At 37.8% G+C, this 26,104-nt stretch overlaps 3 protein-coding genes across 12 annotated transcripts; 2 read left to right on the plus strand and 1 right to left on the minus strand.

The window, feature by feature from the left end:
- Positions 1-65: 65 nt before the first annotated feature.
- Positions 66-2,507, plus strand: LOC132130425 (retinal homeobox protein Rx3). The gene is made up of 3 exons (XM_059542134.1): positions 66-415; positions 816-1,042; positions 1,836-2,507. Exons 1-3 carry the CDS (start codon positions 190-192, stop codon positions 2,268-2,270), a joined length of 888 nt encoding a protein of 295 aa, XP_059398117.1. The 5' UTR covers positions 66-189; the 3' UTR covers positions 2,271-2,507.
- Positions 2,508-4,587: 2,080 nt separating this feature from the next.
- Positions 4,588-14,967, minus strand: LOC132130972 (gastrin-releasing peptide-like). 2 transcript variants are annotated; one of them, XM_059542879.1, is made up of 3 exons: positions 14,851-14,967; positions 5,596-5,879; positions 4,588-4,978 (listed from the first exon to the last, which is right to left on the minus strand). In XM_059542879.1, exons 2-3 carry the CDS (start codon positions 5,869-5,871, stop codon positions 4,925-4,927), a joined length of 330 nt encoding a protein of 109 aa, XP_059398862.1. In that variant the 5' UTR covers positions 5,872-5,879; positions 14,851-14,967; the 3' UTR covers positions 4,588-4,924. The 2 variants fall into 2 exon arrangements, with proteins under 2 accessions (XP_059398862.1, XP_059398861.1); XM_059542878.1 differs by lacking the exon at positions 14,851-14,967 and adding an exon at positions 7,046-7,379 and having other exon boundaries at positions 4,597-4,978.
- LOC132130970 (zinc finger protein 532-like) lies at positions 10,813-26,052 on the plus strand. Of its 9 annotated transcripts, none has more exons than XM_059542871.1 (10): positions 10,813-10,878; positions 12,403-12,531; positions 17,816-20,066; positions 20,466-20,647; positions 21,310-21,486; positions 22,525-22,687; positions 22,856-23,161; positions 23,310-23,422; positions 23,563-23,704; positions 23,909-26,052. In XM_059542871.1, the coding sequence occupies exons 2-10, from the start codon at positions 12,461-12,463 to the stop codon at positions 24,446-24,448; spliced, it is 3,945 nt and encodes a 1,314-aa protein (XP_059398854.1). In that variant the 5' UTR covers positions 10,813-10,878; positions 12,403-12,460; the 3' UTR covers positions 24,449-26,052. The 9 variants fall into 9 exon arrangements, with proteins under 9 accessions (XP_059398854.1, XP_059398852.1, XP_059398853.1 ...); XM_059542869.1 differs by lacking the exon at positions 10,813-10,878 and adding an exon at positions 14,565-14,817 and having other exon boundaries at positions 12,082-12,531; XM_059542868.1 differs by lacking the exons at positions 10,813-10,878; positions 12,403-12,531 and adding exons at positions 14,303-14,469; positions 14,565-14,817.
- Positions 26,053-26,104: the final 52 nt, after the last annotated feature.

The raw sequence follows: 26,104 nt of genomic DNA on the forward strand, positions 1-26,104 counted from the left end.
TCCCGGTCGAAGGGGGTCCATATAAGGCCCCTGAGGGTCACTGCATCCTCATCCACTGCAAGTTGCTTGTGCTGGGACATTTTTGTTGGATTATTGGAAATAGAGTGTACTGAAAGAAATAGCCTAGAAAACAGTGGAAATCCTTAGTACTTTCTTCTCCTCTCTTTTTCTTCTGAAACAAAACGTTCGATGAGGCTTGTTAGATCCCAGTCCCAAGATATGGAAGAGCGTCTCTCCCCGTCCGCGCGCTTGGGTCGCAACCCTGGATCCCAAACCAGGATCCACAGCATTGAATCCATTTTGGGATTTAAAGGAGAGACTATCTTCCACACGGCTTTTTCTTATCGAGATATGAAGCCGGTCAAAGACGCTGAGCTTCTGTCTTCCCCCAAAAAGGACTCCAAAAACTTTGAAGGTGAGTTAACAGCTTCGCAAAGTGATATGTTTATCTGGTTTTAAAACTAGACGTTTCGGCAGCACTTTACATTTCCTTTTTTTAAGTCATAAATAAATATCTACAAGTAGGCTAAGCTACATAACACACATTAAAATATTGATATATAAGGCTATATGAAATCTGAAATGTTTTTTTTTAATTAAACCTTTTTAAACGAAATGAAAAAAAAACAGAAGTGTTAAATTATATATACATTTTATTTGAAAAAGTCTAAAATAGGCTAATTCAATAATCAGCTATGACGATGTTAAAAGTTTAATAACTTGTTTTCATGTAAATGTAAATACGTGAATTTTTATTTAAATATTATATACACGTAACACCTTCTCAATGAAAACTCTGTATTCTTCTTCTACAGGTGTGTGTAGATCCGCCGTCATGGTCAGTCCGGATCTGCTGGATGCGGATGGCGGTAAATTATCGGATGATGAAAATCCCAAGAAAAAGCACCGGCGGAACCGGACCACGTTCACAACCTTCCAGCTGCACGAGCTCGAGAGAGCGTTTGAGAAGTCGCATTATCCTGACGTGTACAGCAGAGAGGAGCTCGCGCTCAAGGTCAACCTGCCAGAAGTTCGAGTTCAGGTGAGCACACACATGATGGATTTACATGTATTTGAGTATAGTGATGACAACTACTAGCAATTGGATCACTTCACCACTGTTCAAAACCTTTCATTTTGCACGTTCATCCCTTCAGTTTGCAGTGTTGCTAAACAAATATTTCAAGCTCAAATTTAAGGCAAGAAATCATATTTTTAGTTTTAAAAATAATAAAATATAATAAACTTAAACAAAATGCAATGTTTATTTAAAGCAACTGGGTATTTACTTTTAAAAAATCATGTTAAAATCTTTAGAAATATTTAAAGTGAATTTGAAGAAAAATAAATTATCTTGTATTCCATTCATTAAAAGTCAAATTTGACAAATATAGATGGTAAGAGATTTTTCTTGTGTATTACCAAATAAAAATTGACCACTGCCTTCTTGATTTTATTATTCTGATTGAAAATATTCGAAAGTAATTTTAGTGACAGCTAATAAAATGTGGCTAATTTGTTTTTAAATATGTGAACGGAATTGGTACATAACAGGCAAAAATAATTTATGATATTGTAATATATAACATTATGTATAATATATACAAATAATATAAATATTTGACTACTTAATCATATATATATATATATATCAAATTTTTTGCAAGTGTATTTGAAGGGTTTTTGCAAACTATTACAATTTGAATTATTTAATTATTTGCTATTTTGGCAAATGTATTTGAAGGGTTTTTGACAAAACATCTTCCGTCACAGTTGGACTTGCGAATATGATACTCTTGCATTCTAAATCAAATCCTTCCTATGTCAAATTTCAGGTGTGGTTCCAAAACCGCCGTGCAAAGTGGCGACGTCAGGAGAAACTGGAGGTGAGCTCCATCAAGCTGCAGGAGTCTTCCATGCTGTCCATCCCCAGATCGGGGCCGCTGTCTCTGGGTAGCGGTCTGCCATTAGATCCCTGGCTTACTGGACCGATCACCTCCTCCAGCTCTCCCCTGCAGTCCCTGCCCAGCTTCATCACCCCTCAGCAGGGAGTACCAGCCAGCTACACCCCTCCACAGTTCCTCAGCTCAGCTACACTCAACCACCCTCTGCCCCATATAGGAGCGGTGTGCCCCCCTCCACCGGCTTATCAGTGCTCAGGCTTTATGGATAAATTTTCACTAGAAGAGTCAGACCCACGAAACACAAGTATCGCCTCGCTAAGAATGAAAGCGAAGGAACACATCCAGTTTATAGGGAAGACATGGTAAACTGAGGATGATGCTGGACTGAGACACTCAGAGACTTGTTTGCATCTCCCTTTAACTTTCTAAATCTGACTCTTTTTGAAGAGAAATGGTTTTCCCATCTTCACGTGTGGTTCAGAAACCTCCCAGAGTTGTTCTTTGTGGATGACAAGCTTTGTAAAACAAATTTACTGTACATTTCTGTCATTTTTATTTTTATTACTTTATTATGAGTTAATTTGATAAATATTCCTTGCTAATTCAAACACAACTGGACATAATTCTAAAAAATTGAAAAAAAATTGAAAAACATTCAAAGAGAGAAATAAAAAAATGCATTATTAATGCATGCATCTAATTTCAAATCCCCATCGAACCTTTAAAAGACCATTCAAAGCTAGAAGTAGCCTGTTGTATGATGCAGATGGTCACTTTCCATAACATTTTGTTCTGTGCTTTCACATTGTACTGATTAATTTTGTATTTTATAATAAAAACAAGCTCAGAAAAATATAAATTGCATCCTATCTCCAATAGTTCTAAATGCATAATTTAAACATATTAATAAAGGATGATCCGGTTCACAGGTCATCATCAAACTGTCGTGCACTGTGTTCGCACAGCGGAAGAAGCGTCAGTGTGGCGCTTCTCCGTGATTACGCCGCCATCTAGTGGTTGCGTCAGGAACATTATTTTCTGGACCTGAGTCTTTACAATCAATCTTTACAAATGGTGTATTTTTAGGTTTCTGTGGGTGTTCCTATCTAGAAATATGATTTCACCATCACTAAACTAAACTAAATCTGGAGTCAGGAATTCTAAAAATTTTCAAAGCCAAAGTAAAATACAATGTCAACTTTTTTCTTATATATATGTATATATATATATATATATATATATATATATATATATATATATATATATATATATATATATATATATACATAATCCCCCGGTTTCACAGACAAGGCTTAAGCTAGTCCCAGACTAAAATGCATGTTTGAACTGTCTCAGCTGAAAATATCTTGCTCTGACATATCTTAACAAATGTCAGTGTCATTGTTCTGTGTCAAGATGCACACCTGTAATGTTTTCTTCTAAGGCATTTTTGTAATAGTCGCTTTAATATCTTAATTTAACTAAGGTCTAGTTCTGGCTTAAGCTAAGCCCTGTGTGTGAAACCAGGCCTATAGGTGTGATATTATAAATATTTCTGATATACTTTTATAAAGATAATAATTATTATTATTTTATTAATTTTATTTGATTGAGATTGCAGATCATCAGTTTAGCTAAATTCCTTCATATACTTGTTTGCATTAGCAGTTGGAACATGTACACTTTTTCCAAAACCGTCATCTCACATGAACACACCACTATCACCAAATCTGAAGTTCGCCTTTTATGCAGTAACTTTATCAATGATGCAATTATATTCATCTGTGACAGTTGAGGAAAGCAAACATCAGAATGGAAACTGTGTGAACTAGATGAGCTTAAGTAAATGAAAGTGGCTTCAGTTGACATCTTTCATTATTAGAAACATCCGAGTGTATAATTGGAGCTATTATTGTGCACGGACAGCTGAGAGCAGTGAGATAGCTAGACCGTCAACCATTCCAGTTGTCACAGACAATACAGAGATTGTGATTTAGTTATTCAGATGGTCATTAGTGTGCGCTGAAGAGTTTTCCTGTCACCTGCCTGCCTCTGTTAAGTGACTGCTTGACTAATAAGCAGGTTATGGCCAACCCCCTCAAGAGATCGATCATAACCTGTAACAAATAGCTTTTGGAAAGAGACTGGGTCTTTAAACTCTCACAAATGAAAAAGGACAGAATGAAAGTTTGCTGAAAATGTATTCACCCTCAGACCATCTGAGATGTAGATGAGTTTGTTTCTTCATCAGAACAGATTTGGAGAAATTTAGCATAACATTATTTGCTCACAAATAGGTCCTCTTGCATTGAATGGGTGCCGTCAGAATGAGAGGCCACACAACTGATAAAAACATCACAATAATCCACATGACTCCAGTCCATTAATTAATGCCTTGTGATTTGAAAAGTTGTGTGTTGTGTGAAACAAATCCATTATTAAGGCAATTTATCTTTAAACTGACGCTTCCGGATTTAATGTGGATTATTATGATGTTTTTATCAGCTGTTTGGACTCTCATTCTGAGGCACCCATTCACTGTAGAGGATCCATTGATGAGCAAGTGGTTAAAACTTCTCAAAATCTGTCTCGATGAAACAAACTCATCTAGCATGACTTGAGGGTAAGTAAATTTTCACAAAATTTTCATTTTTGAGTGAACTATTCCTTTAATAGTCTTTTTCTAGCTAAGACATTTCAAATGAAGCGCAAGTGAGTACACTGTTGTTTTTATAAACCGCAGACAGTTCAACAAGTTAAGTTTATTAAATATTAATCAATTGAACTGTGACAACAATGGTTACTATGGTGTCAGTTATCATGAAGATGAATTCAGTTATAAAACAATAACATAAAATATACAGAATAATGACACTCAGTTTATGCATTTTTTTTTGTAGTGATATTGGCATAAAAAATATAACATGCTTATTTATATGTTGTCAAATAAAGATATTTGTATTCAATCAAGCCTTCAAACCATAAGAACTTCAAACCATAGTCTTTTGTCCAGTTGGTCCTCAGCTTTCATTGTCATCCTGCATTAATAAAGCCCGTAACAAGACATCCTCAGCCTGTATATGAAATAGAAAAAAGAGAAATATTATTATATAAGAATCAAAGGAAACTGACCTTAAACAAAATATCATTGTTAGCTTAATTTTTTTTTTCAAATAGGGTTAACTAAATCTAGTAAAGTTAACTAAAATTAAAACCTAGTTTAAGTATAGTTTAAATATTAGTTTAATTTGATGTACTTAAATAAATTCATCTAAAACTGAATAAAAATAAAAACTATATAGACATATTAAAACACTAAATTAAATTAAATTAAATTAAATTAAATTAAAAAAAGACAAAAACACACAAAAAGACAAACTTTAACTTAAATAAAAAATCTGAAAATATAAAAATAAAAACATTCAAAATATTAATTAAAAAAAACTATAAAAATGCCACTAAAATAACACTGGTTACAAAAGGTTTATCTGTGTCTCATTTGTATTTTTTGTGGTCAAAAGTGATTCTTTATTTGTCCAACAATGTTTTCTTTTTTGTATATTATACACATTGAAGAACTGTTTTGTAATTAAAAAATAAATCAGATCCATCTATATGTACTTAAAATAAATTTGCATGCATTTTTGCATTATCATAATGATTATGTTAAGGAATTCTTTCCGTTTCTTACCAGTTTGACTTGTCTGTCCCTCTCATGAACTTCCTCCCAGTGATGTCTCTCTTCCAGCATGCGCTGGAGTAGTTTATGAGCATCGATCTCCTCTGTGCCCTCCAGCATGCTCTCCGGTGCCGTCCGTCCTCTCACGAGCGTATGCAGGACTGGCAGCAGCAGATGTTTGTTGTGTCTTTCCAGCTGCTGATCCTGATCTAGAATCGTCATAGAGGTATCATCATTGCCTTCTGGATCCTCAGGTCTTACCCGCTCATCTGTGCTTTTCTTGCCCATTAAATGCCCTAAAATACATATAGATCATTATAGACTGATTTTTGTTCTGATTCAAGTAAAAAGAATATATTTAACACAAATATAATTGAACCTATGTTAGGTAGGAGAGCATCTCCACACTTAAATAAGACTTCATGTGCAAAGTCAAAACAATGCAATTGATGTATATAGTACAACCTAATCAAGAACACACACACACAAACACACACACACACTCACACACACACATATATATATTAGTTATTTAAACAAATGATGAATCTAGTCTGGCATTAATGTGCAAACAAAATACAAATCTAAGCCAAAATAATCCACAATTCCTTCTATTCACCATGTCACAATTAATTTTATGAGCAATTTTTAAAATACAGCATTAGCCCCACCGAACTCAATCTCAATCTCTAAAATCAAAATAAAGTATAATATTTTACCAGATTTTCCTTTTATTAACAAATTCGTCATGCAAACAGTTGCATGCTATTTTTATCCAATTTGTTAATCTGCTAATTTCACCCCATGGATCCACTTCCCACTTCCTCTTCAGACTTGAAGCTTAAGTGACACTTGAGAGTTTTGCAAGCACTCCAGATACATACTTAATGAATGTACTAAATAAACTACCACTGGTAGCCTACATTTAATCAAGTGATTTATATCTAGTGTTACTGATTTCATTTAATGTATACTCATTAATGCTTCACAGCTCCTTAGGTTCAGCAACAAACCCTCTGTTTGTCCAGTTCTGTGGTTCTCATGGAGATCAACAGTTCTAGATGTTACATTTCAGGTTCTTTAGTCCAGCATATTAGTTTCTAAAAAAAATTTTCATGTATGGTATAGGCACACATCAATTTAAATGTGATATTTTATTTAATTTTTATTTCTTTTTTAAATATTTTTTTATTACTGCCTGTTCATGTACTACATACTACGTACTACGTATTTTTTATAGTTTGTAGAATAATACATTTCATTTGTCAACAAGTATTGTTGATGCACATTTGACAAATAAAACTGACTTACATCGTACAACTTTCGTTATATTGTAAACATTTTTATAGGTTTCTTTAAAAAAATTAATAAAGAATACATTTTTAATAAAAAATAAATAAAAATATGCAGGATATCCGCTTAATAATAATAAAATACATTTAAATAATTGATTTTAACTCACCAACAGCCCAGTGATTTCCGCGCGGATAAACTTTTCCAATTGGTTGTGGGTCTGATGCATAAACATCACAGAGCACAACCAGAATGATGGAAACGACTAATCTATATCTCCATACGAGGCACATAACGCTTAGGTGAGACTCGAGTCCCTTCAGCTTCTTTGATAGATACTCCTGTAATTGCTCGTGCTAGGGCTGTTATTGCTAGTAGAGGCCCGTTTAATGCTGCATATGGATAATCACTTCATGTATATACTCCCGTGACGACGGCCACTTATAAAGTGAAAGAAAATGACGCGATAATTTCGTGCGCTATAGAGAGAATCTGTCGTGCCAGTGTCTGGATGTGTGGGGTGGGACGTTGAAAGTTTAATGCCCCCTCCCAGGGGTCCTGCGTCAGTCTCTTGGTGGGTTTGACATAAAAACAGAATGTCATGTTGAGCTAGCCTGTCATTATCTCAGCCACGGGCTATTGTGTTTCCCAAGACAGATTCAATGTGGAATGTCATCAGTATTTCATTACATGTGGGGTAAAAAATAGAGTGTTATTGTTATCTCGTGCAGTTGGTGTAATAGAGCCCAATTGCTTTATGTCACAGGAAAGTAGGGACAGAAAGAGGTCTCGCGACTGGTCTTAACTGATTTAAAGTGGTCCATGATCTGCTAAAATAATGCTCCAAACTCCTTTGAATCAAGACAAAAAATATTTTATTATTTTATTTTACAGAAGGGAAAAGAATAATAAAGTTTCTGGTAATGGGCACTGATGATAGCATAAAGCCAGTGATTTAAGTTGCACTTTGACATTATAAGCTACTATACATACATACAGAAGCTGGTTCTCCAGAAATCATTTTCTTCTTCTTCTTTTTATTTTATTTGTTTATTTATTATTTCATGGCCGTAGAATTTGTGTGAAACCATAGCATGCTATATTCATTATATATATATAAGGGATGTAACGGTTCACAAAATTCACAGTTCGGTTCGATACAATACACTGGTGTCACGGTTCGGTTCGGTACGGTTCGGTACGTTTTAGATACAGCAAAAAGAAAAAATTGGCAGATAAATTTCCTTGATTTTTAAAAAATGTTTTATTTATTAAAACTAACAAAGTATGTTTTTTTTTTACATTGAACAATGATGGAGCTATTCTTTACCCATCTTCTATGGTGTTTTCTTAGCAGCATACTGTATAAAACAAAAACAGCTCCTTATAAAAAAAAATGAAAATGTTATATTAGTTATGAACAAATACAAAGATGTAACTTTTTATATGGAACTCTATAACTCTTTATATTGAGTGTGTTTTTACTCAATTGGTTCTCTATAGGGCTTATGTTTTTTGGAACAAAGCAGGAATTACGGTCTGTCTGAAATGGGCTCGTGAAGGAATATTGTAACGGGGCTCAATTACATTAAGCATGTTCTTAAAACCTAGGCGCTCGCTCACTCAGTACGCGCTGAAGGCTCGTTGCAAAATGGCTAATGCGTTTAACAGACCAGAAATAGAAGATCCTCCAATAACCAACAGTTCTGGTGTTTGGGTGCACTTTGGATTCCCTGTAAGCTATAATGGTGATGATAGAATGAATGGTAAATAGTAAGGTTTTTGATCTGTTTGAATCCGTTGGAAATGTCTGTCTAAATGCTGCGGGGATAGCTTGTTGCTTGTATGTTTCTCCTTTTTTCCGTCTTTTCCCAGATACTGACACACTAAGGTGATGTCGGCGTAAATGAGTTGACATGTTTCAAGTATTCCCGCTGGTTTTTTTTTTTTTTTTTTCAGCTGGTGTACCCTAGATGCAACATATCGTTGTTGTTTTTTTATCCACCACTCTCTTGCCATCACCATTATAGCTTACAGGGAATCCAAAGTGCACCCAAAAACCAGACCTGTTGGTTATTGGAGGATCTTCTATTTCTGGTCTGTTAAACGCATTGGCCATTTTGCAACGAGCCTTCAGCGTGTATTACTGAGTGAGCGAGCGCCTGACTGAGTAGCCTAACATAAACATATAAGTTGGTGTTTTTTTCTTCTTCGGGGGTGTCAGGGGCGTTGCCTGCTACGTCGTTTGGGTTATTGGGCTACCTTGTTGAACGCATATCATTATATTTCACAATTTTTTTTATTTTCCAAATATAATTAATTAGTCCAACGAACCGTTCGGTCCATAATGCGTACCGCGTACCGAACCGAAAGCCTCGTACCGAGCGGTGTTTTACTGTTATTGTTATTGACACTTGACACAAACATGAACATCTATATCTACTGTTATTTCTCAGGACTGCAAAACAAGCATGCAATAATATCAAAAAGGAACATGAATGAAGTGAAAGCTTAAAATCACCCTTAAAAAAATATATGATTGAACCACAAAGAAGAAGTAGCATACAATTCTGTCTGTCAATGTAAAGCGCTGGGTGCAGATGTGCAACTATAGGAGAGTAAGTTATATTTTTCACATCATATTTTTATATTTATCACATCTCTCACCCAGCAAGCAAAGTCCCTGGTAACCTCCTAAAAGCTTGTTTTGTTCTGTAAATCGGAAAGAACAGATGGGCTTTGATGATTCTGGTTTTACCTGAATGGAAAAATCAACAAGTGAACAATGGGCACATGCAGATGAAGCAATATGTGAGGCTTTCTGTGAATTTCTGTAATGATTATCCATAAGATATATTATTGGAGTAATCCTATTTAAAGATATGTTATTTCCAGATAATGTGACCCTGATAGCAAAGCCTGAAAATGATGGACATAACCTCGAAGGTTCTGTCAGTTTTGTGAACAACACAAAGCAGGGCAGGTGAGGTGAGCTTCTCATGCTGCTGTTTACCTCATTATCACCGAAAGTTCTTCATGATATTAAGTGTGAATGTCAAAAGAGAAATGAGTTTATAGCAACAAGTAAAAATAATTATTATTATTATAATCAAAGCATTGCAAAGCAAAGTATGTTGCTTTAAAATGTCTGTTTCTTTATGAACTGAAATTTTGTCAAGAACAATAAACGAGAAAGCTTGAAAGTGTCAGAATTAGTCTAAAACTTGACATAACTGTAGTATGTGTTCAATCGCATGCAACTGGAATAAAATGTAATTCCTGAAATGATTCATAACATGACTTTCACCACTAGATGGAACTATTTGGTTTCGTTTGAAGGTTGTTGCACAAACTCTGGTTGCAGTTGACCAGAGGATATGTCAAGAAAAGGACAAAAACTTAAATATGACACTTTAACGTTTAATAATAAAAGCTCAGTCACAGTTTAATGATTTATAATAATTTCATCATGTAAAAAAAATGCAAATATGAAATGGTTAGAAATTAAAAGAGGTCAACACATCTCTAGCCTTAAAGACATCCAAGTAAAGTTTCCCTTAATTCTGTCAAAGTTTTAGGCTACTATATTGTATTTTGACTAAAAATGACCAATATGTAATATCATTTTCAATGTTTTATTTTTTTAATTTTTGATTGATTGTGTCCACAAACGTGGTATTCACAATTATTTTGGCCTATAGACATATAAATAATGTGTTTAGATTGTTTATGTTACTAGAGACTCCTGTTTATTTACCAGCACATTGCTGATGTGTGCAGCAAAGACTTCTGGGAATCAAGTTTGGTCTTATGAGGAGCTGAACTGGATGGCTGCCCCCCACAAACACGTAACAAGCGGTTAAGAAACATGTAAACAGCTGAATATTGTAATAAAAATCTTACATTTTTACAGCTTACAGTTTTAATAGGAGCATGTTTAGATATTCATTCGGACTTTGAAGATTATAAGGAGGGAATAGGGATCACCGCGGTGACTCATGGGTAAGTGTGGCTCAATATCAACAATCCACTAATTTCCATGGGAATCGTCAATAATGTTCCATCATTTGGCCATAATAATGTTGTTAATACGGGAGAACGTTAATTAATTGTACGGATTCGCTTTGAGAAAACGATCAATGATGTTTGATCTCAAATCTTATACCAACTGAAGATTTTCTTTTCCAAGTGCGAAAAATGAATCGTTCTTATGAGTCGGATCTTTTCAATGAATCAGTTGATCCGATTCACATAACCGGTCTTTCCGGGTCTTTCACGGTTCGGGCCGAACGAATGGTTCCCGAATCAGTGGTCCAAAAGAACCGAGAACAGAACTTTCGGACATGTCCGATTCGCGATCGGACTGTGTGGTCCGGATTATTTGGAATAAATTTTATGTATCGTTGTATGACTCAGCCATATTGTAATTATATTTGTTCAGTGCAAATAATAAAAGTAGCTTAGATTGTTTGAAACTGACTTCCTAACTAAATTCTAAATTCCTAACAAACCACCGATGGATGATGTGATGGGTAGAGAATTGGACTATTGATGCGAATAATACGTGTAAAAAATCACTCCCAAATTGCCAAACAACATAACATTTCTAAATAAATAAGGGAAATATGATTACAGCTGGATGCATGAATACAAATAGAGTTGGATTTAACATTTTATTAAAACGTCCAAATCCCTTTCAGCCATGAATTTGAACATTTAAGTTATTTTTGAAAACTTAAACCATGGCCGCAGCAAAATGCACCAGGACACATAAAATAAAACTTTATAAAAACGTAAAAAACATCACTTTATGACTACACAGAAGTTTTTTTTTTGAGCACGTTATATTCCACGCCAGAAGCACACGATACAGTGGCGTAGTAAAAGATTCACTGAATCAATTTACAAACGAGCTGTTCGAAAGAACTGAGTCGTTTAATCGTGCCGCTGTGTCAATCGCAAGGGTTTGTGGGATTGAAAGTAAAAAAATAAATAAAAATCTCAGCTCAAGGTATTAAAGCATTCAAGTACAAAACACATGGTTATATGACGTAAATTGTTTCATACCGAAACATTTTAGAAATGCATGTGCAATCTTTGAGAGAACATTTCCGAAATGAAAGAAAAGCAAAAGCGATTTAAAAAAAAAAAACCTTTGTTCTTTTAATGAGAGCGGATAAATACTCTGCGCTTTGCGAGAACTCCGTGGTGACGTCATAGAACGTGTTGAAAGTCGAATGTAACAATAATGTTGCAGCTGGCAGTATCATGGCACAATATATGGCATCAATAGGACACCGGCGGTCATGTGACTGCGCTTACATCTCGGGGGGTGGGCAGCACCCTCTCCATGTCTTACTGCTATGTTCGGCAGGGGGAAAGCCATGCATTCTCGATCATTTTAGTACTGTGCTGTCATGAGGGCTGCTTGCACCCATGAGCAACGTCTTGCAATTATTTTTGACAGCACTGCAATGTATTCCTGAGTCCCTCTTTCATGCACACTGATGATGTCTGTCATTCTAGGTTGTGCTGTTCATAGCTGAATTTGGTGGTGCAGCAGCAAGAATCATGGCTGGCCTTCATGTCTTTGAAATTTGCTTTTGCTGCCCTGCTGAGAATTGAGACCCATCCCTTTCTTACAATAACCCACAGGTAGGTCAGCATCTGTTCTTTGCTCTTTGAATGGGTCCTTCTGCTGTCATTGTGGAAGGCCAGGAGGGTTGCTGATAATGGGGTGTAGTGGAGAGCATACATGCGTTTATTGTCCGTAGCATTGCTGCCGTTGTGGTTTTCTGGTTTGAATGGGGGATTTCGTTCACTGTACTTTGAGTCTGTCAGTTTGTTGCGCAATAGCTACATGCATTCATGTTCTTCTCATTGCAGAAGTTATCAGAACCGCTCACTGCCCTGTAAATGGTTCAGGGGCCAGGGCTAAAGAAGCCTCATGTAGGCCACGATGAACAACATCCAAAATTAATATATATATATATATATATATATATATATATATATATATATATATATATATATATATATATATATAATAAATGTATATTCATAAAATATATGTAGTTTGTTATATCTAATATTTAATCTAAATGCCTTAACCTTCTTATCTTGTGAAACAACTTTACGGTTGATGACATCACATAGGCCATGCAACGCTATTGGATAATTTTTTGACAAATAGCCAAACAACTACGTTTTTGTAAACTTGCATTCAGTTTGGCTGCCTACTTTTTTTTTTTACAATGCAGTCAATTCCGATTGGATAAGATCAAGTCCTGTTTTTCTCAGTTTTTTAATAATTGAGTCTTAAATATTGAATAGTCTGTTAAAATTTTCCTAGAGTATAAATTTGAATTACCAATTGTTGAAATGCAGCTTTCTTTATTTCAAGTCAGCAGGGAATCAAAATTGATCCTATATCTTGATTATCAATATTTTTTTCATATCATCAATGATTTTTCACAAAAAAAAAAAAGGTAAATAATGCTAACCAACAGCCAAACAACTATCGAGGCATTGTGTTTTGTAAATTTGCATTCGTTTCAGTTTTATACTTTCAGTCCTCTCAATTACCAATGTATAAAATTTTATTAAATATTCCATTTCACATCAGATAAGGGAAGTGCAAAAGGTTGCAAACAGCAGTTTGTTTTGACTTTTTAAAATAGTAAAATAGCAACAGCAATTCATATTGACTTAAAAAATGCAATCTGCTTTGTACTGATAAGTGACACGTGAGTTCATAAGTTCATGGACTGTTTTGTCTAGCATTTGATTGGTCTTGACTTTAGCATTTTTCTGCATTGTTAGGGTGTCTCAGATTAGTTTGTTTGCTTGGCAAAAGCCAAACTGCAGAAACCAGAATATGTAGTGCTTATTTTTATATTTGCAGCATAGTAAATATTACCACATGGCCATAATTTAAAAAAACAACACCATCACTGCATTGAATGATTACTGTAATGTCGCTAAAGCTATTGTTGGTCTCAAAAAGGTTCTTAAAAAATGCTACAAATATGCCTGAGCCTATTGGATAGAATGATTCTCTATGCATCGGCATGAAAAAACAACACACATACATGATTTGACTGCAGGCTAGCCAATGCCATCGTGGGCCTTTGTTCTTCCTGCTCACAGTCTCTCTGCAAACGTCATTCCAGAAGATTCCCTTCTCCCCTTACACCCCTCCTTCCAGTACCGTCTCATATTCCCTTTTTTTTCTCCATCTCTCCTTTCTGCCTGGTTCTCTCTCTCTCTGTCTGTCTGTCTCTACTCGAATCTGCTTGTCTTTTTTGGCCGCAGCAGCTGGTTGCAGTCTTGAGCCAGAGACTCATCCCCCTCCCCCCAACAAGTGCACGCAAAGACAAAAGGCCAGGGCTGCTTGTCAGAACACTGCCCCCTTCCTCCCTGCACTGCCTTGTGCATCTGCAGAGGAGAGAGTGACCTATAGAACAGGAACCAGCAGGCTCATAGTGAAGGGGGAAAAAAATCACACTCATACAGAATGGGGCCTGGCTGGACTGACGTCTTGCATAAGCCTCTCCACGAAGATTCCCGGTAGTAGAGCCGGGGCGAAGCGGGGTAGGGCGAGAGCCTGCTTTTTCCCTGTTTGTGTGTCTCTGTGTGTGTGTGTTTTTCTATGTGTCACGGCCTTTGTTTTCTATCTCGCTTGGCAGAGACCGGACATGGTTGCCCAGGGCTGGAGGATTAGGGGACGAGCAGCCGATTTTAATTGACAAAGATCCGTGTTTCTGGGGAAAAGGCGAGAGGAGGAAGCAGGGACACTGGCTAGAAGAGAGGAACAGGGACCATGGAGAGTGTGAGAGTGAGGGAGAGAGAGAGAGAGAGGAAGAGGGGAGGCAGAGAAGGAAGTAGAAGCAGTCCAGTGCTGCAGAATGGGGTAAAACCGAGAGGCACAATCAAAAAGAGGTCAGGTACCGAGCCTGTTTAAATTCTACTTACTATCTCTGTCTTGTTTTCTTATGTCAGGAAACGGTGCTCATCTTGTGGTTTTGGTTTACACAGTGCTTGTGGTGTTCCTCTGGAATGTGCATCTGCTTTTTGACTTTTCAGTTTTTCCTTCTCTAATTCATTCATCAATCCATCCATATAAACCAGCCTCTGGTGTGCATGTATTTTTCATAAATGTCCTCCATAGTTTGTGTTTTTCAGGCCTAGCATTTGATTCGGCTCGGCAACGTGAACTGCACACGCATTCTGAACACAAACCTCTTCGATAATATTAACACACACTCAAAACAGGAATATTTTGCAGGAATATTGAAGATTTGATAAAGAAACGGCCAGCTTCTGTGTCTCCAGTGTGGCTGCACTGCAGCACACACGTTATGCAGGGTGACCGGAACCGGTTGAAACCGGTTTGAGGCAGACGAGGAGCCTGGGAAACAATACAGTTACTGTGCTACAGGCAGATAGCTGACTGCTTCATGGCAGCAAAAATGGCAAAGGGGTCTTCAGGAGTGATACAGCCCAGAGCAGGGACATTAGAGAGGCGGTCTTTGCACACCTCCAGACGGTTATGCACATCAGGGCCGGGAGGCAGCCATGGGAGCTGAGCAGATATGGTGACTGTGGGTCACTAGGTGCTGTTATTCATGGTGGTCACCATTTAGAATGGTCTCTGGCGTGCCTTTCCTCCTGGTGGATTGTTTCTTGAAGGGCCCTGCCTTGTGCAAAAAGTGGATTTTTTTTCCCTCTGCTGTCAGGGAGAAAGGAGGAGGAGGAGGGTGGTGGTGGTGGTGTTTTGTTGTGGAGGTGGTGAGAGGAAGGAAGGAAGGAAGAAGGGAAGGAAAGCAAGATTGTTTGCTCTAGTTGTCGGAACACAGAGGGTGAGGAGTGGTTCATTTGCATGTTTCAACTTCTATATGTTTGCATGTGTGTGTGTGTGTGTGTGTGTGTGTGTGCGTGTGTGTTCTTTTTTTATTACTACTGCGTCATACAGTTGCCTAATTTTAAAGGCCTCGGATAGAGACCCAAGAATCACAGTTGTTTTCCTGAGAGCGATACTCTGATTTGAAACCAGGCTGCTCGGCTGTAAATGTGTTTAGGTCCCATACTGGCTTCAACAGCTTAATGTCTTTCATTAAAGTCCTGTTTGTCCCCGTGTTATTTCTTTCTTTCTTTTTCTGTCTTTTGTTTTCTGCTCCTTCTCTGCTTACATGCCTTACCCCATTGGCTCCATTGTGTGTGGGGAAGGCCGTCTTGGCCCTGCATACCCTGTGCGTGCAGATGTTATTAGCTGTAATGGAGGCAGGACTGCAGTGCTCTCTTCCATTTCAATAAAAGCAGCAGTAACAGGAGTAATGGGGGGTGGCTAACCTTACTAACACGATACAGCTTTATTTTCTTTGTGCTTTAGTATTTCATTTTAAAAATGGCAAAATAGTGATGCTCATATGTAATTGGGTTTTTAGTTAATATTAATATTGTAGGATCAACTCTGAGGACCAAATCTGTAAAAAATAAACACAAAAGTAAATGATTCAGGGGAAAAATTATTATGTTTTACAAAATGTATTATATCTCACACAACATAGTCTTATTATATAAGACTATAAGACTATATATATATAATAAAACCTTTATTAATTTCCTATATTTAAATCCTTTATTTGATACTTTTAAGAGTATACAAATTAATGAATTTATTAACAAAAGAAAAAGGACAAAACATGCTCAGGCTTAATCAATTCAACATTTTGACTTTCTTTAGGAAAAAAATAAAAACAAAGATACAGTTTTCTGTTTCTCTCCTTTTTAATGTTTAGTTTATGTTCTACATGTTGTATTGGAGCCATTCTCCATTTCAAGCCTTTTATATACAGATGTATTTACTGGTAGACTATTTACAGTATGCCATGTCCAAACAATTCACATTTTTATTTTTATTTACATGCATTCAACTGATTAAATTTGTGTCTCCAATGAGGTGCTTTTTTATGGTACCTACAGGCAGGTTTAAATATAGCACACATTAGTCATTCACATAAAGAGATTTCTACATTTCTGAATGGCATTTAAAAAAATGTTTGGTTCTAATGCAAAGTGAATTATAATCTTAATATAAACCATATTGATGGATGTTGATTGATTGATTGCTTGATGGAGATCAGTGAGAATGATAAAGAACATGTAGTCAGATGAAAAAGAATATGTAGATCAGATGATGCGTTTTAAGAGTTTTGCTACCTTCATCTGGAGTTTCATTAAAATGCTGCCTGTTTGACAGAATTTTTTAAACATTGTGCAGCTTCTTACATTCAAAATTGTAGTGTCTTGAAGACACTGAGCAATGGATTTCAGTGTTTCCCACAGACTTGCACCCCATGTGTGGTGGCACTTTCCCTGGGGGAAATATATAATGTAGATATAAAACAGCAGGCTTATTGAAAGTGCAAATTCATTCTCTGCCAGCAGGAGGTGCTTAAAGAGTGGCAGAAATAGCGGTTTCCCCAGTGACGGCTGTAATCAAAGCAGCTATGCTACTTTATCAGCCATTATAGGAAAGATGAAATGAAAATGACAGCAAAACTTTTCTAAAGTTAATCAGTTCTCTTCAAATATGATAAATTCATATAAAAACACCCATGCCTTGTTTTGATTTTGAAAGATGCAGAGCTCATGTTTATTCAACAAAGTCAAAGCATTTTGGAAATCTATTTGTGGTGGTCCGTGTTGATATTGTGATTGGCCGCCACAAATAAATCAATACAATGGAAACCCTGGATTTATATATACTGTAATAAGTACTGTGTAAGTTTTGTCAATAATATCTTTCTTGTCTTAAATGTTATAATTTTTATAGGCTTTAAGCTCTTCTTGCTGCTGTCCTTTCAATACAATCTAATTAGGAAGTTTTTTACTTTGCGAATTGTAATATGGAATGTCTTTCCCTTGTTTCTCAAAGGACTTTAGCCCATTCTCATAAAACCATGGGTGACATGAAAACCCCAGATTTTGATGATCTGCTTGCGGCCTTTGACATACCTGATATGGTTGATCCCAAGGCTGCCATTGAGTCTGGTCATGATGATCATGAGGCACAACTCAAACATAATACCCACCATGAAGAGGACTCACATGTCTCCTCTGGTCCAGATGTTGGGGTTAGTGTTATTGTTAAGAACGTCCGGAATTTTGATGCCACTGAACATCTCTCAGAAAAGGATGTCCATCCCACTGTCGGAAATGGACTGCACAATGGTTTTTTGCACGTGTCACCCAACAGATACAACAAAGAGAGTGAGAAGCTTCAAAAAGGGATGGCAGGAAATCTCTCCACATTCAACCAGTTCAGTCCCATCTCTAGTGCAGAAGAGTTTGATGATGATGACAAGATTGAAGTAGATGACCCTGCTGACAAACAAAGTAATTTACAGATTAGACCAAACCCTCTAACCGGTCTGAGTGCAAAAATGGAAGAGCCTCATTCTCAACACCCCAAACCAGATGGTCCATCTAGGCCAAAAACAAATGGCAATTACAATCACATGAAAGTTGAGAATAGTAGTGCAAATGGCTATGAATCTCAAAAACCAAGAAAAACTGAGGAGCACTCCAAAGAAAGATCCCAAGCAAAACAGCCTGAAGAACCAGTCGTTGAGTTGAATGTGACCAACCTCTCCCAAGCCAAGGCCAAATCATCTGCAAAGCTCTCATCCTGCATTGCTGCAATTGCAGCACTTAGTGCAAAGAAAGCTAGCTCAGAAGCAATGTCTCCAGAATCCCTAGCCACATCTCGAGATTCACCCAGAGAGGCTAAAGAGATCCCAAAGGATACGGATAAATCACCAGAGCAGGAGTCAGCTCTGGAGCTTGGCAAGAAGGTGATCTCTAAACAGCCTGAGAGTCCTTGCAGTGTTACCAGTGAAAGCAGCAGCAAAGAGTCTCCTGTATCTCCAGCAGGATCTACACCAGTCATTCCCAAAGTTCGCATTAAAACGATCAAGACATCTTCGGGGCAGATCAAGAGGACAGTTACCAGAGTTCTGCCCGAGTTTGATCCTGAAGTCTTAAAGAAAGGTATTGATTCTTCACCCAATGTTGTCTCTTCTCTGCTGTCCTCCTCAACCTCGCCTTCTGTTTTCTCTTCTCCCACGAGAACTTTGCCGACCACAGTAGTGGCAACTTCTGGAGGCTCTGCCATTGAGGTAACTAAACAAATGACCATCAAGCCCGTAGCCACTGCCTTCTTACCTGTCTCAGCCGTTAAGACCGCAGGTTCCCAAGTGATTAACCTGAAACTTGCCAACAATACGACTGTAAAGGCAACTGTCATACCAGCGGCATCTGTTCAGAGTGCCAGCAGTGCCATCCTTAAAGCTGCTACTGCCATTCAGCAACAAACTGTCATGGTGCCTGCTTCCAGCCTAACAAACACCAAACTTGTGCCAAAGACTGTCCACCTAACCAACTTAAATCTCTTGCCTCAGAATGCATCAGCAGCTGAACTCCACCAGGTTCTGACCAAGCCCCAACAACCCATCAAGCAAGCCATGTTGGCCCAGCAACAACAGAAGAAAGTGTCTCGGGTCCAGGTCCTAACCAGCTCCCAGAGCTCAGTAGTAGAGGCCTTCAATAAAGTTTTGAGTAGCATTAACCCTGTGCCAGTTTATGTACCAAATCTCAGCCCTCCGATTTCTGCCTGTATATCTTTACCATCCCGAGGATACAAATGCTTGGAATGTGGTGATTCTTTTGCCCTGGAAAAAAGCCTCACTCAACATTTTGACCGCAGAAGTGTCCGCATTGAGGTCACTTGCAACCACTGCGCCAAAAACCTAGTCTTCTACAACAAGTGCAGTCTTCTGTCACATGCTAGGGGCCACAAAGACAAAGGGGTTGTCATGCAGTGTTCTCATCTCATCCTGAAGCCAATTCCAGCTGACCAGATGATCATTGCGCCATCAGTAACTTCCAGTGCTCCCACCTCTTCAGCTAACCTTGGATCCTCCATAGTGGGGAGTCCAGGGAAAGTAAACCCAACCACGGTGATCTCTGCACCCTCTTCAGCCCCTGTTGTGGCTGCCATGCCCCTAGATAAGGATGTCTCCAAGGTCTGCAGATCGAGTCTAAAGTGCTTGGAATGTAATGAGACATTTCAAGAAGAGTCATCTCTTGCAATGCATTACCAGCAGGCTCCTGAATCCAGTGGACAGGTGGGTACACAGATTAATTGTGATGTAAGAGCTGAAATGGTCATCAACTTTATCAGCATTGTAGTCGAGACCAGTTTATTTGATTCTAAGTCAAGGTCGAGACAGGTTGAGTTCAGGTCAAGACCAAGACATGGGGCCAAGAGATAATCTTACCTTTTTGATTAACATTTGGCCAATCAACATTTATTACTGATTTTAAACAGTAATGACCAGTCTAGGAGAAAATAAATTAAATGGCTAACTTTTTAAGACAAGTCTAAGCAGTTTCTTCAACTGGCCCCAGAAGAGGGTCAGTCTCGAGTACAATACTGGTGTCTTCTTTTATTTACAGAAGTAGTTAAAAGTTGTGTTAAAGACATTTTGAATAATTTGCTTGTGCATTTCTTTCAACTGAAACAGAAAACCTGCACCATTTGCCAAATGCTACTGCCAAACCAGTGTAGCTTTGCTTCCCATCAGCGGATCCATCAGCACAAGTCTCCATATATCTGCCCTGAATGTGGAGCTATCTGTCGATCAGTCCATTTTCAGTCTCATGTGACCAAGAACTGCCTGCACTATACACGTCGAGTGGGCTACCGGTTAGTATTGTATGATTCTCTAAAATAAAAAGAATGACCTTCTGAGAAATGACCTCTTTGCAAGTAAATGAAATGTTCATTTATTTTTTTTAATGCTAAATACTGGAGAATTTTTACCATAACCAGAGATCAGCAAAACTGTGTAATTATCTTTACTGACCACTAGGGGTGTAACAATGCATCGTGCCACAGTTTACTTATAATACTTAAACACTTAAAAAAAATGTGACAACATGCATTGTGGATATGAAAAACGTATTGTGATATATCAGGTATTCTTTTACAAGAACTAAATATTGTGAGAGTATCGAATCACAAACTAAGTATTGAGTATTGAAGCAAATTCTAAGATGAGTGTATCCACCTCTACTGACCTCAGTCTATGTTCTTATTTCTGAGTTGACATAAAAGCTTCTATTTATGCATAAGACGTGCACTGAAATACAAAATGTGCCTAAGTGTTTAATTGGTTTTGAGTGGAACATGAAATGAAGATTTGTCATGCTTTCAAAACGGCAATCATGGAGCTATTCACTGTCATTATTCTGCCATTCGCCCATGACTGATGCTGCATTAAAGGTGACTGCCATCGGTTATGGAAACAAAAAAAGGGTCAGGTTATATTCAAGAGTAACACTTTCTTTTTTCTTTTTTGGTTATAGCTGTGTTCACTGTAGTGTCATCTTTGCTGATGTTGCTGCTCTCAAGTCACACATTCAGGGATCCCACTGTGAAATCTTCTACAAATGCCCCATCTGCCCCATGGCTTTTAAATCGGCCCCCGGTACACATTCCCATGCCTACACCCAGCATCCAGGAGTCAAAATTGGAGAGCCCAAGTAAGTCTTTTCTTTATAAATTCATAGAATTAATAAAATAGTGTCTTTGTGATTAATGACTTCTTCTTTATCCAAAGATGGAACCAATTTATTTTAGAAACCAGATGGTTAAGTTAGCGATAATGTATAAATAGCCTTTCATTATACCAAAATAATCCCAACCGGATCATCAGATCTTATATTCTATTTATTACTTATCAAATGAGTATATAGACATGAAATATTGATTTAAGTTGAAGTAATTGTATTATGTGAGATGAAAGACTGTGACATGCAGCTTGCACAGCTTTGTTTCTTGGAAAATGGTTAGTTATACAGTAGAGCAGTCTGACCTCAGACTGCAGTGATTGATCAATTAGAATCAAGTATTTAATAGAGCTGTGTAATAATGTTCATTGCAGGTGTTACTGATAGGTAACTATTTATGGTTTGTGGATTATGCTTTTTTGATTAAAATAAAACACTATCCATCTACCACGTTATTTTCTTATGGTGCAAACGCATGCATGGCACTAAACACTGCCATCTTCATGACAAAACAAGCTTGCAATAATTCTTAGTAGTAGTAGAATGGAGGGAAACTCAATAGGTGTGTCAAATCAGTTCCTTTAGAACTCAAATGCTACTGACCTTTTCAGGAGCAGAAAGAAATTATGCACAGTGGCTTTAATTTGCTGTGTCCTCTCTTTGAACCCCATCAGCCCTCAGAAGGCCTGTTGTGTTCATCAGCACTTTTTAATGAAAAGGCCAGATGGTTTGTTTGCACTTCCAGTGTTACCTATAACCATTTTGGAAACCTGATCAGCTGGCTTATTGACAACACAAGCCTTTAATGCAAGGTTCAGTATGGCGCTTTCAACAATCATAATTCCTTCAACACAACAATTATTCTAGAGAGAGAGAAAATGTTGTTTGTTTTGTTCGGACTGAAGTGTTGAACCTTGTAATGAGAAGTAGGAATGAACACCTACACAAGCAAAAACAAGCAACCTAGCATTTTAGAAAGTAGTCTCTTCACTGATATGTGTTGTTTTGCAGGCTGATCTACAAGTGTTCCATGTGTGACACCGTTTTTACCCAGCAGACTTTGCTCTACACGCACTTTGACCAGCACATTTCCAGTCAGAAGGTGTCTGTCTTCAAGTGTCCGGACTGTTCGTTACACTACGCCCAAAAGCAGCTCATGTTGGATCATATTAAAGTAAGGGAATAAATCAGTGGAAATTATTATTAATTGTCATATGCCATCACATATTGTATTAACAGGTCATTGAAATTTATTCATGACATGATCAAATTACATATAAAAAAAACAATTTATTAATCTTAAAATTATTATTATTATTATTATTATTATTATCCTTTCAAGTCCATGCACGGCATCTTAAAGACTATCGAGGGCCCTCCAAATCTGGGCATCAATCTTCCCCTCAGCTCCAAACCTACCAATTCCATGAGCCCGAATAACAACAACAAAGAGACCGTCTCTATCGACAGCCTTGAGAAGGGAGAGAGGAAGCCAACATCCCCAACAAAAAAGAATAGTAATGGGACAGACCTTCCTAAAAAAGCCCCATTGTCCACCTCCTGCCCTGGCTGGACCTGCAGGGAGTGTGACCGCTTGTTTACACAGAGAGAAGTCTTCATCTCTCACATGAAAAGAGAGCATGGGAAGGTAAAATACAGCTTTTTTAATAATGTTTCAAAAAAGTGAGTCTCATGATTGAGACTCAGGGCTTTAGGACACCATGCTGAATTAATTTACATCAGTGCACACATATCGGCATGATTATAAAGAATCTTTCTTCTTTCTGCTTCACCAGCAACTGAAAAAGCATCCGTGTCGACAGTGTGAAAAGTCTTTCAGTTCCTCTCACAGTTTATGTAGACACAACCGAATCAAACACAAGGGTCTACGAAAGGTCTACTCATGTCCGTGAGTATCATGTGTTTCCGGACCCATCCATTAGTTTCATCTGTGCTTCTGCATGTTCAAGCTTAAGGCACTTCATTTTACTTCAAAACTAATCCCAAACACTTATGAGCGTCAAACAGATCTCTCTTGGGTCTCCTCAGACACTGCCCAGAACCAAGTCGCACTTTCACCAAAAGACTGCTGCTAGAGAAACACATTCAGTTGATGCATGGCATCAAAGACACAGAGGCCAAGCTTCCGGCAGATTCCAGCGGCACAGAGGTCACCCCAGACAAAGAACAGGTAACAGTGAACAGACTTGCTCATTTGGATCTGTATTGACTGGGACTGTTGCATAACACAACCATTCAGTCAGTAAGATTTTTAATATAATATCTGTCATTATCAGTTACGAGTGTCTGAAAATATTTAGCAGCTACATTTTTTAAAGGTCTAATAAACGCTTTATTGCAGCTTTGAATAAAACATGGCATTTTGTATCTTCAGGTCCCCAGTCCTAAACGAAAGCTCCACTCAGAAGAAGACAACGCTGAGAGGGAAGAGGAAGTGGATGAGGCCAGAGGAGAGGTGACTTCTGCTCAGCGGTCCAAGAGCTCATCCTCACAACCTCTAAAAAAGCTCAAGATCAACGTCTTCAAAACACACAAATGCGCAGTGTGTAGCTTCACCACAGAGGACATTGTGCATTTCCACGAGCACATTCCCCAGCACAAGACTGACGTTTCGTCTTACCAGTGCCGCGAATGTGGCCTGTGCTACACCTCACACAACTCCCTCGCCCGACACCTGTTCATCGTGCACAAGTTGAAGGAGCCCCAAGGACTCGGGCGACACAACGAGCAGCAAGAGAACACGCCCAACCCGGATGCCAACGACGGTATCCCAGATACTCAATGTAAAGTATGTTCAAAAACGTTTGAAACAGAGGGAGCCGTGAACACACACATGCGGACACACGGAATGGCCTTCATTAAGTCCAAACGGCTGAGTGCAGCTGAGAAGTTAGAGCGAGGTAGTGCCCCCTAGTGGATGGATGCAAGGATTTTTTTATTTATTTGTCTGTATGTTGTAATATAGAACGTATAGAAGCGTTTTACATTGTTTTTCTTTATTCTGGCCTTTTTGTATGCTCATTTGTTGTGCATACATATACATAAATATATACATATATATATACAAAATGTATAAATCTATACACAGAATGTGTGTTTAAAGAAGTGTAATATATAAAAAACTGATTTATGTGTATTTAATTATCTATGAGAACATTTTGTATACTTTATGATAGTTGTTTGTATGCGTGTTGGCTAGACCTTTTTTATAGATTCCTTTTTATTTTCTATTTTAGAGAGTTCTTGTGTTTTCTCGTGGGAACAGATGCTGTCCAAACGGCTGTCTCAGTCTTGGGATGCTTTCGGTCCCAGTTTCCGAACTGCTGCTAAAACAAAGTGCACAGAATGTCACAGTTACACCTCTCGGTGAGACATATTGCACTCTAAAAGGACAATCAGTCCGCAACCTACAACACAAGCAGGAATAACGTCTCCTAAAGCAGCCGAGAATGGCGTTTGACTGAAGAACTGGATGTGGAATTGAGCCTGAAAGCTTTTTTTATCGTGCATTTCTGTTTTGTGAATTAGTCGTCCATTCAAAACTACTATAATTTATCACTACGGAAGAACAAGACATGAAAGTCGTTATTTAAATTTATATAGCCTATCTCAGCCACTGCCAAGAGGTCGTGTTGATTACATATGTGATTTTTAACTTCACAGCCGGACGATTCTCCTCACTTCATTTCTTCTCGGGCAGCTTGTTCCAAATCATAACTTATGTTTGATTGCATTTGTGTTTTGGATTATTATCACACTACAGTGTCTCAACTCATCAAGAACCACATTTCAGATTCATGCTCATTGGATTTTGACGGTCTTTGGGAAGCTTTTATTGGTGATTTGAATGCAAAACCACTTTGCCCTGCAGATACAACTGAAACGAATCCTGAATATGTCCATTTAGCCTGATTTATTTAAAACCAAAGTTCTTTTACACATGATCTCCAAAGTAGGACGCCCCACTAATAGTTGCGTGTTTTCACGGTCTTGCTAGTATACTAAAGTACTAAAGTGTATACTAAAAATGTAAATTTGTCTTTTTTTTTTTTTTGAGCAGCATACCGTGGAAAAGTCTCTAGTTTGGTGTTTCACTGACTCACATGCTAAGTGTGAAAAGGGGAAAAAAAGTGCAGCAAATTTGGGCTTCACCATAAATGAATGTTTTGGTCAAATTGTGGAACGCACTGTAAAATATCTTTTTTTTTGTTTTTGTTTTTCTAGGACAATTGCATTTTTTCCCCTCTAACTCAGCTGCAGCTTTTAATTTCAACGTTTCACTTCACGAGGAGCTCAGTACTAGTTTAAGATCTTCATTTGTCCTCAACTCCGTATTTTGCTTTGCATTTCCTTTGGAAAATGAGTACCTTCGAGGACGCATACAGTTTTTGCATGAAAGAAGCCATTCATGGTGGGTGGTTGTTCTGTTTTATAGAATGTCTTGCTGATGTTCGGTAGACTTTGTTCCATGTCTGTGCAAACAACATTATCATTAATAAATGATACATACACAAAATATCTAACATGTCTAAACTTGTTTGAAGTCTGTGTGCTTCAGCTCTCGCTTTGC

The sequence above is a fragment of the Carassius carassius genome, chromosome 47 (assembly GCF_963082965.1).
Source record: "Carassius carassius chromosome 47, fCarCar2.1, whole genome shotgun sequence".
NCBI lineage: Eukaryota > Metazoa > Chordata > Actinopteri > Cypriniformes > Cyprinidae > Carassius > Carassius carassius.

Coding starts and splice junctions, on each gene's coding strand:
- LOC132130425 (XM_059542134.1), top strand. CDS start 190: ATGAGGCTTGTTAGATCCCAGTCCCAAGATATGGAAGAGCGTCTCTCC. Junction 416..815: donor GGACTCCAAAAACTTTGAAG/GTGAGTTAACAG, acceptor CTTCTTCTACAG/GTGTGTGTAGATCCGCCGTC. Junction 1,043..1,835: donor TGCCAGAAGTTCGAGTTCAG/GTGAGCACACAC, acceptor GTCAAATTTCAG/GTGTGGTTCCAAAACCGCCG.
- LOC132130972 (XM_059542878.1), bottom strand. CDS start 7,169: ATGTGCCTCGTATGGAGATATAGATTAGTCGTTTCCATCATTCTGGTT. Junction 5,880..7,045: donor CGGAAATCACTGGGCTGTTG/GTGAGTTAAAAT, acceptor TATGTATTTTAG/GGCATTTAATGGGCAAGAAA. Junction 4,979..5,595: donor GGGACAGACAAGTCAAACTG/GTAAGAAACGGA, acceptor TTTCATATACAG/GCTGAGGATGTCTTGTTACG.
- LOC132130970 (XM_059542869.1), top strand. CDS start 14,699: ATGGAGAGTGTGAGAGTGAGGGAGAGAGAGAGAGAGAGGAAGAGGGGA. Junction 20,648..21,309: donor ACACGTCGAGTGGGCTACCG/GTTAGTATTGTA, acceptor TTTTGGTTATAG/CTGTGTTCACTGTAGTGTCA. Junction 23,162..23,309: donor TGAAAAGAGAGCATGGGAAG/GTAAAATACAGC, acceptor CTGCTTCACCAG/CAACTGAAAAAGCATCCGTG.